Source organism: Paralichthys olivaceus, chromosome 8 (genome assembly GCF_024713975.1).
Source record: "Paralichthys olivaceus isolate ysfri-2021 chromosome 8, ASM2471397v2, whole genome shotgun sequence".
NCBI lineage: Eukaryota > Metazoa > Chordata > Actinopteri > Pleuronectiformes > Paralichthyidae > Paralichthys > Paralichthys olivaceus.
This window is the reverse complement of record NC_091100.1, coordinates 3,469,179-3,482,174: the sequence shown is the minus strand read 5'-3', so window position 1 is coordinate 3,482,174 and position 12,996 is coordinate 3,469,179. Positions and strand designations below refer to the sequence as shown.

The window sequence follows — 12,996 nt, the reverse complement described above, 5'->3', positions numbered from 1 at the left end:
CTTGTAAGTTCTCTCCTCTCGCAATTTCGTCTGCTGCTCTTCAGCATGTACAGTCCAAAACAATGAGACAAGTTGTATGAGATCGAGAGACACGAGAGAAAATGCGGCGAGGGACAAAAACAGGGACGGATAAAGAGAGAGATGAGGAAAGCTGAGAGTTTAAATGTCGATTTCAAAAGAAGATTGAACCCAGACATTGAGGAATGAATGAGATTTGTGTTTACCACCTATTTTGTGTGTGTGTGTGTGTGTGTGTGTGTGTGTGTGTGTGTGTGTGTGTGAGGTTGTGTTACATATTTTGGAATGTGATTCAGGGAGAATCAGCTGTGTAAGTTGTGTATTTTAATGTCAGACTGGCCCTAAACTCTTAAAAGGGCCCACAGACCATCCCTCTCTCTTATTCAGACATGGAGCTGCTGCAGTGATACTAGTGTAGCTGTCTGTGGTATCTTCAGAAGAAAGATAAGCTGGCAACAAGCTGGCACGAACACCAGCTTCTTTATTAATCCCCCTCTTCGATCTAAACGTTCTTTCTCGGGGCATCCTATGATACTTCTTTCCTTTTAATTCCCTCCAGGTCACCCCCCCGTAACTTTCCAGCATCCTTCCCTGCCTCTTTTATCTGTTCTTTCCCGCTTTACTTTTGATTCATGGATCCCGAGTGTCTCTGTTTGTCCTGCCCCAGCCAGATATTATCAGCCTCTAATCTTTTGTTTCCTCCGTCTAGACTCCCCATGGAAGGTGTACCTGTCAGAGGTTGATCCAGCAGTGTCCGAGGTATCGGTGGGCGGGCTCACACCTGCCAGGACCTATCAGTTCAGACTCTGTGCCGTCAATCAAGTGGGCAGGGGTCAGTACAGCGCTGAGACTCAGAGGTAAGAGAGCGACACGCAGGATCTCATTTCCTCACATCTCAGACTCACCACTAACACCACTCGTGTGATGACACACGACCACACGACTATTTAACTGTTTTCCATTCTTCATGTGGAACACGCCATGATTTTGTGTGAAATAGAGTTTTATTTGTCCTGTTCCATCTCTGTGTAATAGACTTGGTCACACTGCCTCACTAACCGGGAATGAATAAACAGAAACCTTTCTACAGTCAAAAGCCACAGTGTATGCACCCACACACACTCTAATTTGTGTGTCTAAGTAAGCGTGTGTGTGTGTGTGTGTGTCTGTGTGTGTTTGTGTAGGTTATCATGTGGATGAATAGGAGTATGGGATTCAGAATGGGCATGAAACTGGGATGGATTCTAACAAGGCGAAGATGAAGGGAGCAGTGCTTTTTGTTTAGAATCCATTTCCTTTGCAATAAGTAATTTATATTCATCACATCCATGCAGTGCATGTCTACGTTGTTGTGTGTGTGTGTGTGTTTGTGTCTTTGTGTGTGTTCCAGTGCACAGACTGAAGTAAGCTGCACAAATGGTGAAATTAATGGTTCTGCGTGTGTAAGAAAAGAGAGAGTTGGCCCTGAAAAGTAAATAAATTGCTGTGCAGATGTTTATATGTTTGTGTGTTTGTGCACGAGTTTTCATGTTTATCCCGAGAGAAAACTCTAATGAGGGTAATTATGATGCCATAGCATTGATGGAACCGCAGTGAAAGGAGGGTTAGTGGAGGTGTGGCAAGAGTTTTGTTAGAGACTACGCTCAAAGCAAATCTCTGACACGCGCACAATGCACCAGATGTGACGATGCATTATAAAGTAGACACCCACACACACATGAACATGATTTTGTCTGGCCGTAGCGACTGACCACAGGCAGGTGCCAGTTGCATTTCTGCCAAATAAACTCTCAGCAACATCCGCAGCTGTAGACGTTGCAGTCACACATTTCCACGCCTCAGATTGGTTTCCTTCACTTTCCTTCCCCTCAGCGTTTAGCTCTTTCCTCTCAAGCTTTTCCTGCACTGAATCTTTCTCTCCTTTGTTCTCCTTTTATTCTAAGAATGGTTGAATGCCTTCTTATTTTCAGCCATTACTCTCCTCCTGCATGCACCAGTGTATTGTTTGTGTCCAACACCCAGAGTCTATAGTCCAAGGTTGGTTGTCAGGGGCCCTGGAGAGTAGATTGGATTGATCCTCTTCAAATGAATGACTGGCAGTATGACAAGTCATCACTGGTCAGCGTATCAGACCAGATGGACACCTCTCTACGTCTGTGTTTGTTTCATACATAAGCGTGTGCACTCTGCCTCTCATCTGCTGGACGTCTGCCTGGACCAGACACACGCATGATTAGTCGCAGATGCCAAAGCTGAAACACAGGGAAGGGAGTGAAAATGTCCTGCTGAAGCTCGGAGTGCCAAATGAGAAGGATGACAAAATACAGTAATGTGGACAGAGGGAGGGAACAGAGGAGAAAGTGAAGGAGCAGTTTTGTAATATTGATGACAAAAAGCCCTTATTAAAGTTTGAACGTCCTGCTGCTTCTGCACGCTCCCATTTTGTTCCTGTCCTGATTAGAATAAGTTTTCACCCCGGTCCTTTTGTGTGTCGATGGGTTTGTTAGTTTGTTAGCAACATTACCCAAATACGACTGGAAGGCTGGACGGCTCAGGGAAGAAGCAATTTAATTTTGGTGTGGATCCAGGAAACGTTTTTTATCATTGTGGGATTCTCAACATTTACCTGGATTTCTGAAAAAAATAATTGAGGGCTCATGTTTAGGGAGCTGATATTCATGGGTTTGTGCAATTTGGTGAAGATTCAAATACAAATCTGGATCTAGTGAATTAAAGTGTGGCGTCATCATGGGCTCTGCTCAGTGCTTTTCTAGTTTTTTCTAGTTCTCCTCTCCCTGCGTGTCTGTTCTTGTTCCTCCTCTTATTCTGGAGCGTTCACGGTGGCACCATGTTGCAAGGAAAAGGGGTCACGATCATCCAGTAAGAGCATGTGAATGATTGTGATCAGACCTGAGAAACATTACTTCTAAATGCAGCAACTCTTTCTATGAATCCAATTATACCATCTGGGCTGTCACACATACGGGGATTTACTCATGCATAACGTGCACTCGCACCATTACCGTCTTTACAGAGGAAGCATTAACACATAAGACAGATTATGCGGAAATGCCTCGAACTTCCAGGCATCATCACAACTTTAAAGCATCGGTCTCCTTTCTCTTTTTTTATTCCAGCTGTTCAGTCAGAACCAGAACGCATTAGAATTCCTCCTCGGGGTGTGAGATAACACACTCTACTGTCATCGTGTAGAAACATATACAAGCCTAATGTGCTTGTGGATGTTTGAATGCTTTAGGGGCTTCATAGATTTATCATTTACAAGGGATTCGCTCGGTGCTTTCCAACATCTGAACTGTGTATCTGTGGTTCATTGTTGCTCCGGACTGTGAAAGGTTAATTCATTTAGTTTATGCTATAGAGCAGGTGATTGCAGAGAGAATGTTTGAGAAAAGCTTTTCCAGAGGAGGAGCTCATTATGAGCAACATTACATGCTTGTTTTTATTTTTAATGTTGTCTTTGAGCATTTTGAACAAGAGGACATAAGCTGCAGCTTCCTCCTACATGTACCTGGCTGGATCCCACTGATACCAGCAATATAAGCAGGACATACGCTTGCACATAAATATAAGCCTGAGTCATCTCATTACTGCATGCTCATATAGGTCTTTACTGTTCGGAGGAGGGCGGAGAAACTTAACAGCAGTGAAACTCACAGTGCGGTGGACATTTTTAGATGTGAGCTGGAAAAACGAACAACAAACACGATAACAAAACACAATAAAACAAGGATAAGACACATTCAGTGATGTCTAACGTACTTTAACTCCAGCTTTTCATAATAATGCAGTATACAGAATTAGACGTTTTTGGAGGTCAATAAAATATTTATATATGTTTTTGTACCCAAGCAGGGGCGCTCACTTATAATTCACTTACTAATAACACAAACTATAAATATGAGTAAACAAGAAATGACTTAAAAGTGCACTTTACTGATTCAGGAGTTGTGCAACCCTTAAACTAACCCTAGCCCCTGTAATTAGCCCCTCTGTGTAAACTGTGTCCCTTTATGTCGCCTCATTTAGAGAAATCCTGGATCCACTCCTGCGGAAAAGAAAAATGCAACTACTAATTTGCTAAATTTAATGAAATAAAGAATGTCCCCATGATAGCAGAGAACGAGCTCTACAGAGATTCCTTGGGAGAATATTTTGCAGATCATAAATTCAAATTAACTAGATTAAATTTAAATGATTTTAGCACAAGAGATTTCCTTCTTGTTCATGAATACCTGTACCAAATATTATATGATTATGTATCGAGTAGTTGTAGAGAGAATTCACAGAAAATCAGAATTAATGAACTTATAGGGGCACTAGAGGAAAAGTCGAGGGATCGCCAACGGAATTCGGGTTCGTCCTGCTCAAAAATATCTGCTGAGACATTTTAGTCAACAATAATAATGTTTTTTTAATGGCTTCCCACTTTCTATGAGCCTCAAAATATGGGCCGTCGTACTGTCTCTTTCTGTGCAGGCGACGCTTCTGCAAGAATGTTGTTTATTATCAGCAACACAGAGGATAAGCGGCTGTAGCTGGCACTTACATCCATCGATTGCTCATTGTTTGAGAAAGCTCTAATCAGCCTCAAATTAGCCAGACCGATAAACTGATGGACCTCTTGTCTTGATGCCGGTCATTAGTGTCTCCCTGCACCACAGACATAATCATACATACACAGACAGACAGCAGCAGGTGAAGCTGAGATGGCCACTGGTATTTGCTTTGTTTGTTGTGAACGTGTGACAGTTAAATCAACATCAGGAGACGAGGTGCGTTAAATACAGTTCAAATATCTGTGCACTCGGCTGGCGTTGGAAAAAAACTGCAAGTCGATGTTTCTAAATGTTCCTTTAAACCTCCACCGGCAGTAACGACACAGTATCTACAGTGACGTTTGAATTGTTTTCAAGCTGGTGTGTGGTAAAGAAAAAAAACAGCTACTGATCCGAACTGTGTGTGTTTTTATTTAAGTTACAGGCATAAAGGACACGTACAGTAGCGAATCTGTGCCGCAGCTGGTTTTGATTCACTGTGAGAGAATCCACTAAGTTTAATTTCCCCGACAGAGTCTCTTTAGTGTGTCAGCCTCCTCCATTAGAGCAGCTTTTAACCTCCAGTGAAACAGCACAACATTTAAAGGAGACCAGACTAAAAGTGTCAGGCGAGAAGAAAATAAGGTCATTTATCCAGTTGGTTGTAACCAGTCACATCACATCTGGTTTCTCCCTCTCTCTTTTTTTATTTCTATTACCCTCCATTCACTTTGCTCTACTTCTCGTTTCCCACCGGACCAACATTTTCCTATCCTGTTTGAATACAGGCCGACTTAACGTCTCGGTAACGCCGTTAAATTTAAGAGTCGTGTGTACGTGGATTTGTTGAGAAAGCCATGGGCACTGAACTGTGGAGAATGACAAAGATAGAAACTTTTTTCTAATTCCCACAGCAGAGAGACTCACAAACACACACACAGACTTTCACTCAGACTAGGAAACATGCAGATCTCCAGCAGAAAGTGTCCTCCTTTCCTTAATAACTAGGGACAGAGAAAGTGTGTCAAGCAGCGATCCGCCTGTGTAATTGTGTAGTGTTTGGATGCAGGGTGTTGGTATGAGTGTCTGCAGCTGTTTAGGTGGTTGTGAAGTGTGTAGGTGTGTTGTTGCTGTTTTTATATTTATAATCTCCGCTGTGAAGTTGATGTCCTCGTGCTGAACCGACTGGATGAAATATTAACTCGCAACTGGTTGGGAGGGAATTAAGGCAATTCACGAGGACTTTCTGCAATCCAGCAAAAAGTGTGTTAATGTGCGTCAGTGTGTGTGTGTGTGTGTGTGTGTGTGTGTGTGTGTGTGTTTCATCTGCAGTCAAACAGTGAATGGCCGCATCTGTTCAGTACTGTATGGGGTTTGTGGGGGTTTGTGTAGCGTGAGTTTGTGTATGTGCATTAATGTGTGTCATCAATTTCGGTCAAAAGCAGTGGCATAGTTGAGGATTATATATACCCCATTTCCAGACGGCTACACTAATGCCCATCTCATTCACACAGGGCCCATTAGCCTATGTGTGTGTGTGGGTGTAGATGTCTGTGCCTGCAGCACCTGGTGCTGTCTGACAGTGCCTAACCTAATGGAAGTAAAGCACAGCTGTAAAACCACTGGCCTGTGCCATATATCCGCCTGCACAAGTCTCTGGCTAACAGCTTTCACACCCCTACTCTCACACAAACTCGTATATATAGACGTGCACACACATTTATAGGCACGTGCAGATTCAGACACACAAATTCAGGGAGCCCACACCACAGCTAATGGCTCAACAGCTTATAGAGAATCATTCGGGGAGAGATGGGGCACGATCCATCTGCAGGCATAATCCATGGAAGGGAAAAGACCATCGGATGTAGCAGTGTGTCTTAAGCAGGAGAAATTTGTTTGGTGTGTTTATATGTGTGTGTGTGTTTATATGTGTGTGTGTGTATTAGCACATATGGCTCTGATTACATTAGCTGAGCTGCTTACAGTAAAGCCAGAGGCTGACCAGCTCGGCCTGTGTGCTTTATCAACCATGAGAGGGCTGGGAGCTTTAATCACGGGTGGGGGGTTGCGGGGTTATGTGTGTGTGTGTGTGTCGGGGGGGGGGGGGGCGTTATAGAGCATGAGGGAAGGAGATGAGTAAAAGATAGAAGCATGAAATAATTGAGGCCAAAGGACATGATGGATGAAAGGTGAAAGTTTGCAGATGGGGGAGAAAAAAAATGGAGAAGTAGTTCAAAATGTCAAAAGAAAGATTGGGAAACTGATTCAGAGTGTCAGAGGAGGGGAGGGGAGGGGGGAGACAGAGAGGGAGAGAGCTGGAGATCATACTTGTCCCACTGGAACTGAAAAGACAAGCTCATCCCTAATAGTGACTTAACTATCTGCTGCTGTCAAGTTGTGTAGCTGGTCCACTGGGGCGCTTGTGGTCGGGTTGAGGTTGATGTAGAAACCAACCAGACAAAGATTGCTGGAGTAGAAATGAAGATAATTTGGAAAAACCTCAAGTTTAAAAAAACAAGCAATAAACAATCATCTGCAACATACAGACAGTAAATGTGTTATTTGTTCTTCTCTGCCGACAGTGAATAAAACACATCTCTTCCCGGGTTCATGAACGTGTTTTACATTTTGTTGTTTTGAACACCCAGAGTCAGCTCCATCAATCCCAGGAGAGATCCGCTGGCGCACTGGAAGTGATGCGTTTAACGTTTCCATCAGCGGCAGCGCGGTGGTTTGTTTGAAATAAATTAACAATATAGCCAGAGATGAAAAACAAATGTTTTTAATGAAACTGCAAGATACAGCAGGAGAATGAGGGAAGAGGAGGAGGAGGAGGATGAGGGCAGAATTCATCAGAGCTGCGAAATGACGCTGTGTAATAAGTTGTAGCTCGGCCCCTGTTGAATCTCTCCTGCGAGAAACATGATCATTTGTTGTTAGACGGGTTCTTCCAACCACAAACAGAGGAAGACGTCAGTTTCTCCCTGTGACTGACTGTGACTGTGACTGACAACATAAAGACGCCTGTAGTTTCTTACCAACGTGCGAAAGTTACGTCATTGTTGACGTCTCCATCCGTCTCAGTTCACGCTTCAAACTCTGAGCCTCAATGAGTCGACTAACACCATCACACTGCTACTGTGCGAACTGTCCATATAAGTGATGTGTTGGACAAACTCGTACACTTCTTCAGCATAACTGATATTCTCATTATGATCAAAATCATTTGTCTCTCTTGTGCTTATTTGTTTTTTCCCTGTGTGTGTGTGTGTGTGTGTTTTAGATTGATGCTCAGGGAGGAGGCACCCAGCGCTCCTCCAAAGAACATTGTGGCCAGTGGGCGTACAAACCAGTCCATCATGGTGCAGTGGCAGCCTCCACCAGAACCTCAGCTCAACGGAGTCCTTCGAGGATATGTACTCAGGTACACATACTCACAGAAGTGCACACACATGCATATTTGGCTTTATAGTGATGCCAGTGTTCGGTAGGTGTCCATTAATTTTTAGTAGAAAATGTCTGCAAAATATTTTATAGAGGATTAGTGACCTCACTGGGCTAATTGGTAACTGCAAACACATTAGCCAGCTGGGCGAGAGCGACTCTGTCACAATAGGTACTCGAGCTTTTTTATTCTCTCTGTGTTGTGCGGTTTATTCCCTCCAGTATTTTGTCCTTGGGACAGAACGTCATTTCATTAAGTAAAGAGTTGTTGAAAAGACAGTAAATAAAGCCCTCTGAGCTAATGAGCTTGCTGATGGTTATTAAGCAGCTTCGTTATCGCTCGTCTATTGTTGAGCAGTCTAGACTCTAACGGAGAAAGTTGTAGAAAGGAAACAGTGCCACACATCTAACAAGCTGAGACACTCTGGCTCTTTGTTTCCTCAAAGGTCAGCACTTTCGAGACAGCGTACTGTGACACTTATCCCATTTAAACTCAACATGAGAATTGTGAGCAGCTGTACTTCTCAAATGAATCTGCTAATTGCGGTAGTTTAAATGAAAATGCCCTATTTTCCACAGAATTCTGCTTCTCCAGGTTCATAGGTGGGTTTTTCTTATTTGACTCGGCAGCACTGAGGATTCAGACGCTCGGCATAACAGCGGCCTTCTTTGTGTAACTGTCAGTCAGGGGCGCACAGGAGAGCGTCAGCTGCCTCCTCTGATTGTGTGGGAAACACTAGAATCATTGAGATAATTCCAAATTCTGATTGGCTGAAGATTATAGATTGATTTTTTTAGTTACTGTGACGATGACAGTTTCAAAATCGAACAGTTAAACCTTTTGTGAGTCCGTGTTTTTTGCGTGGATACAGAAGAAAAGAGGAGGAAATTATCATCAGGTGACTTAAAGGCTGCACCAGCTCGGTTTGAGTTGCTTGTAAATTAGAACTTGACAAAGTATCAACGACTGATTTTACGATGGTTTTGTTTGTTTAAGCGTCGAAAGGCATTTTGTATTATTTTTACAGAATACGGTTTGTGCCAACAAAGATTTCCATTTCCAGAAGATCGATATGACGCAGGAGTTAAAAGCAAAGAAAAACTTTGTCTCTTTTCATTCCCGAAAACGAAGAGAAGCATTCAACCACACACACATTCACACACGGACACGAGTGCACTTTACAGATGCTCTGGCTGCCCTTGGTCGCTGTCCTTCATTTTGATGTGTGCCTGCAGTGTCACACACTGTGTGTAATCAAACTGTCATCAGCTGCCTCCCACGAATTTGCATATAATTGCAGTAGAAGTTATCAGGTCTTTATCCTCATTCACTGCTTTATCTGCCTCCTCTTCAGAAATCAGTTGAAAGTAGAAACTCACACTCGTACGACTCGACCGTATCATTTTGGCTTCAAAGCACGGAGCTCCCACCTCCTCCTGTGAAACCCTTTGAATTCCCCTTTCTCGTACTTGTATCAGCTCCCAGATCCTCACCCGCTCTCCTCCCTGGGAAAGTGGGAGTATTTTCTCCCACCCCCCACTTCCTCAGGTGGAGGGAAGAGAAACTCCTCTACAGAGATCCACTGTCAGCCTGTCCCGCCCTCTCGCTTTGTGCGTGTGTATCTGTATATAGTTTGCATTTGTGATAAAGCGCTGACTCAGGCAGGGAAACATTGGAATATTCTGTTGCAGTAAATGGGCTCCATATTTAAACGCTGACACCATTCAGCTCCCTCAGATATGTACAGTGGCAAAGTGGTTTACACCTCCTCCTCCTCGTCGGGTCATATTTCCTTTTAAGTAGACATTTATATGTCATGCACTATAGCGAGGGCTTTGAAGGTGCACTAATCTGAGATGTCTACCAGGTACTGAGGGTTTTTATTCTCCCATGATTGTGATGTGATTCAAGTGACTTCACACCAACAGAACGTCTCTCTGCCTCTCAGATGGCCGACGTAAAAAGAATTGAGCAAAAGTTAAGTTTGTGTTTATTCCAGAAAGTGTATTTAGTCTTATAGAGTGAGCACTCTGATAAGATTGTTTCATGTTAGAATCTTAATGATGTGTTTTTTTTCCCGGCTTTGTGCAAAAGCCTGGGGGTTGTACTTGATGTGTGTGCGTTTGGTTATATTACATCCATGCGTTCGTCCACAGCGACTCCTGACAGATTTCTGGATTTATTATTCAGGATTTATTTAAATGTGGGATATAAAGTGTCAGGTATTGAACCGAGAACCTTTACGGGCTGATTCACTGAGCAACCTGAGCTACAGCTGTAATATTTTTCATTTGTGCATATATTCTGCTGTGGACTTTGACTCACAGTCCACCTCTTATTTCTCCCGACCATCCTCGATGTGTTTCTCGACTTGATTTGGAATCCACCTGCGATTGATTCAATCAATTGCACCTGGTTTGGAAAGACACATCCATCTCACAGCTGACGATGCGCATCAGAGCAGAAACAGTCAAAGTAGGAGCCCAACGGAGCTCAGAGATTTAGTTGAGGCACTGATCTGGACAGGCACAGTGGCCGCCATGATCCTTAAATGGAAGAAGTCTGGAAGAGCCAGGACTCTTTGCCGCCTGATCAAACTGAGCATTCAGGGGGAAGAGCCTTGGTAACAGAGTTGACCCAGAACCCAACAGTCACTCTGGCTGAGCTCCAGAGATCCTGTGTGGAGGTGGACGCATTTATTTTTTGTGTTGTTTCGTATCCTGCTTGCTTTTCTCACTTGCTTTCCTATGAACAACCTATTTATAAAACCGCTCCTGTAACCGTGTGTGTTCGCAGGTACCGTCTGGCAGGGCTGCCGGGGGACTACCAGGAGAAGAACATCAGCAGCCCAGAGACCAACTACTGTCTGCTCAAAGATCTGATCATCTGGACTCAGTACCAGATCCAGGTGGCCGCCTACACTGGAGCCGGCCTGGGTGTCTACAGCAGCCCTGTCACCGAGTACACTCTGCAGGGAGGTAAGAAAACACTCACACATTGTTTTTATTTCTTATTCATAGAGGACAACTCAAGATATATATCATATTTTTGGATATCATGTCAATCATCAGTCCATTACTGAACACAGGCGTTATTATGTAAACATTCTAGTAGCATTACCTTTCCATGAACAAGTAGAAAGACCAAAAGCTTTTCACCTAAATAAAGTCCCAGTTGTTTTTTGGACATTTTGACTTTCACTGTCCTGATCAATTCTTTTCATGTGATTAATGATTGAAAGACAGAATTCGTAACGAGCAAAGATATATTTCAATGTAGTTCTAAAAACATGCACAGTACTCACAGAACTGTGTGTCATGGGAGTGTTGATGATCATTCTCACCACATTTTACTTTATTGGGTGATGATCAAATGACTGAGCAGCAGCAATGAGGTTTCTCCACAAGCTGGCGGACTTCCTGTTGGTGGTAGGATGAGGAACCCGGTAAGCGCAGGTCAGACGAGCGTTAAAGGCGTCGCCTCGAAGGAAAACCAGCGTCAGCCAGCTGGGACGAGAACCTATAGGCGTGACTCATAACATGCCGGAGGGACATCTCATGGGGAAAGAGTTTCTGCTGCTCTATAAATATATTACATGATACATAATTGTGTAATAAACACAGGATTTTTAGTAAATATGGCTACGCAGGGTAGCACACTCTCAACTCTTCACACATAAATCAGTGGAGTGGTTGTGAAAAAGTGGAAGAATGTAAGTGAGGACTGTAAAGGAAGACGAGAGGTAGTGGTCATGGGTTTAAATCACCTTTAAAACACAGGCTCTTTTTGTCCTGACTTTTATTCCAATAGTAAATTATCATTATTACAGATGGGCCGAGCCACACACACACACACACACACACACACGTGTCCACATGTGCACATAAAGCTCCCAGTCGTTATTACAAGAGTTCAGGACGGGTTTATGGACTCAGGAGAGGGAGTTAGGCTCATTAATTATTCTAATGTGGTTTAATGGGAGTGGCTGCAATAGATTGGACATTTTCTCTCACTATCTCTGAGAGTCTGTGGTTGAACACAGCATTAACATAACATTTCTCTTTTCCCCACTCTCCCTCACGCTGCCATACGTGCATAAGATTCCCCCAGAGGACGGAGTTTAGTGTTTTATCTGTAGCAGTGAGCTGAGAGGGGTTAGAAGCCGGTCCCCAGGTGTACAGTCAGCGTGGCGGGGGGGGGGAGGAGGAGGAGGGAGGTAGAGAGAGCATCTTTAATATCAATTAATCTCCCCCGCTCATCCCTTGGTTCACTTTCCCCTCTTTGTCTCACTATCTCTCGCCCTCCATTTGTCACTAGTTTTTGTTCCGGTCTCCGCTCCTCCTCTCCGTACACTCTCCTCTCCTTGTTGTCTGGCCTCTCTGGCTCACATATAAAAATGCAAAGGGCACTCCCATCATGCAACGGTGCATTATCACACTGTGGCTTTCTAGCATCAGCATAATCCCTTTACGGTGTGATCACCATGACACGCGCACACAAACACGCACACATGAACAAACACATGCACGCGCACACATTTCCCAGTCACACCCCTCTCTCTCCTCCTTCTGGCTGGAGTGCCATCATGGATGCTTTTCTTTCACTAAGCAGCTGGAAGACGAAGATTCACATCTAGAGACACATTAGAGGTGATGTCTGTAGAATGAGAATCAACACAGGAGACATTAGACGAGACGGGACCAACAGACAAACAACCAATCACACTCACATCCCCACCTTCGGCCAATTAAGAGTCTCCAATTAGCCCGAGGCCAGCGTGCAGCTCTTTGGACTGAGGGATCGCGTATGTCTCATCATGCATCTCATTCACACGCAGCCATCAGGAGCAATTTGACGTGCGGCGTCTTGTCCAAGGACACTTTGGCTCGTGGGCTGGACGAGCCGAGTATCGAACCACTCTGCCTCCTGAGCTACAGCCACCATATAAAAAAACAATAGCAAGTTAATGCT

The 12,996-nt window shown here is 44.0% G+C and overlaps 1 protein-coding gene across 3 annotated transcripts in view; it reads left to right on the top strand.

The window, feature by feature from the left end:
- Positions 1–12,996, top strand: part of sdk1a (sidekick cell adhesion molecule 1a) — a 221,523-nt gene that overhangs the window by 157,547 nt on the left and 50,980 nt on the right. For all 3 annotated transcript variants that reach the window (XM_069530412.1, XM_069530411.1, XM_069530413.1), the window contains 3 exons: positions 728–875; positions 7,864–8,004; positions 10,822–11,003. In XM_069530412.1, the coding sequence (XP_069386513.1) occupies positions 728–875; positions 7,864–8,004; positions 10,822–11,003 (471 nt within the window). The remainder of the gene's footprint in view (positions 1–727; positions 876–7,863; positions 8,005–10,821; positions 11,004–12,996) is intronic.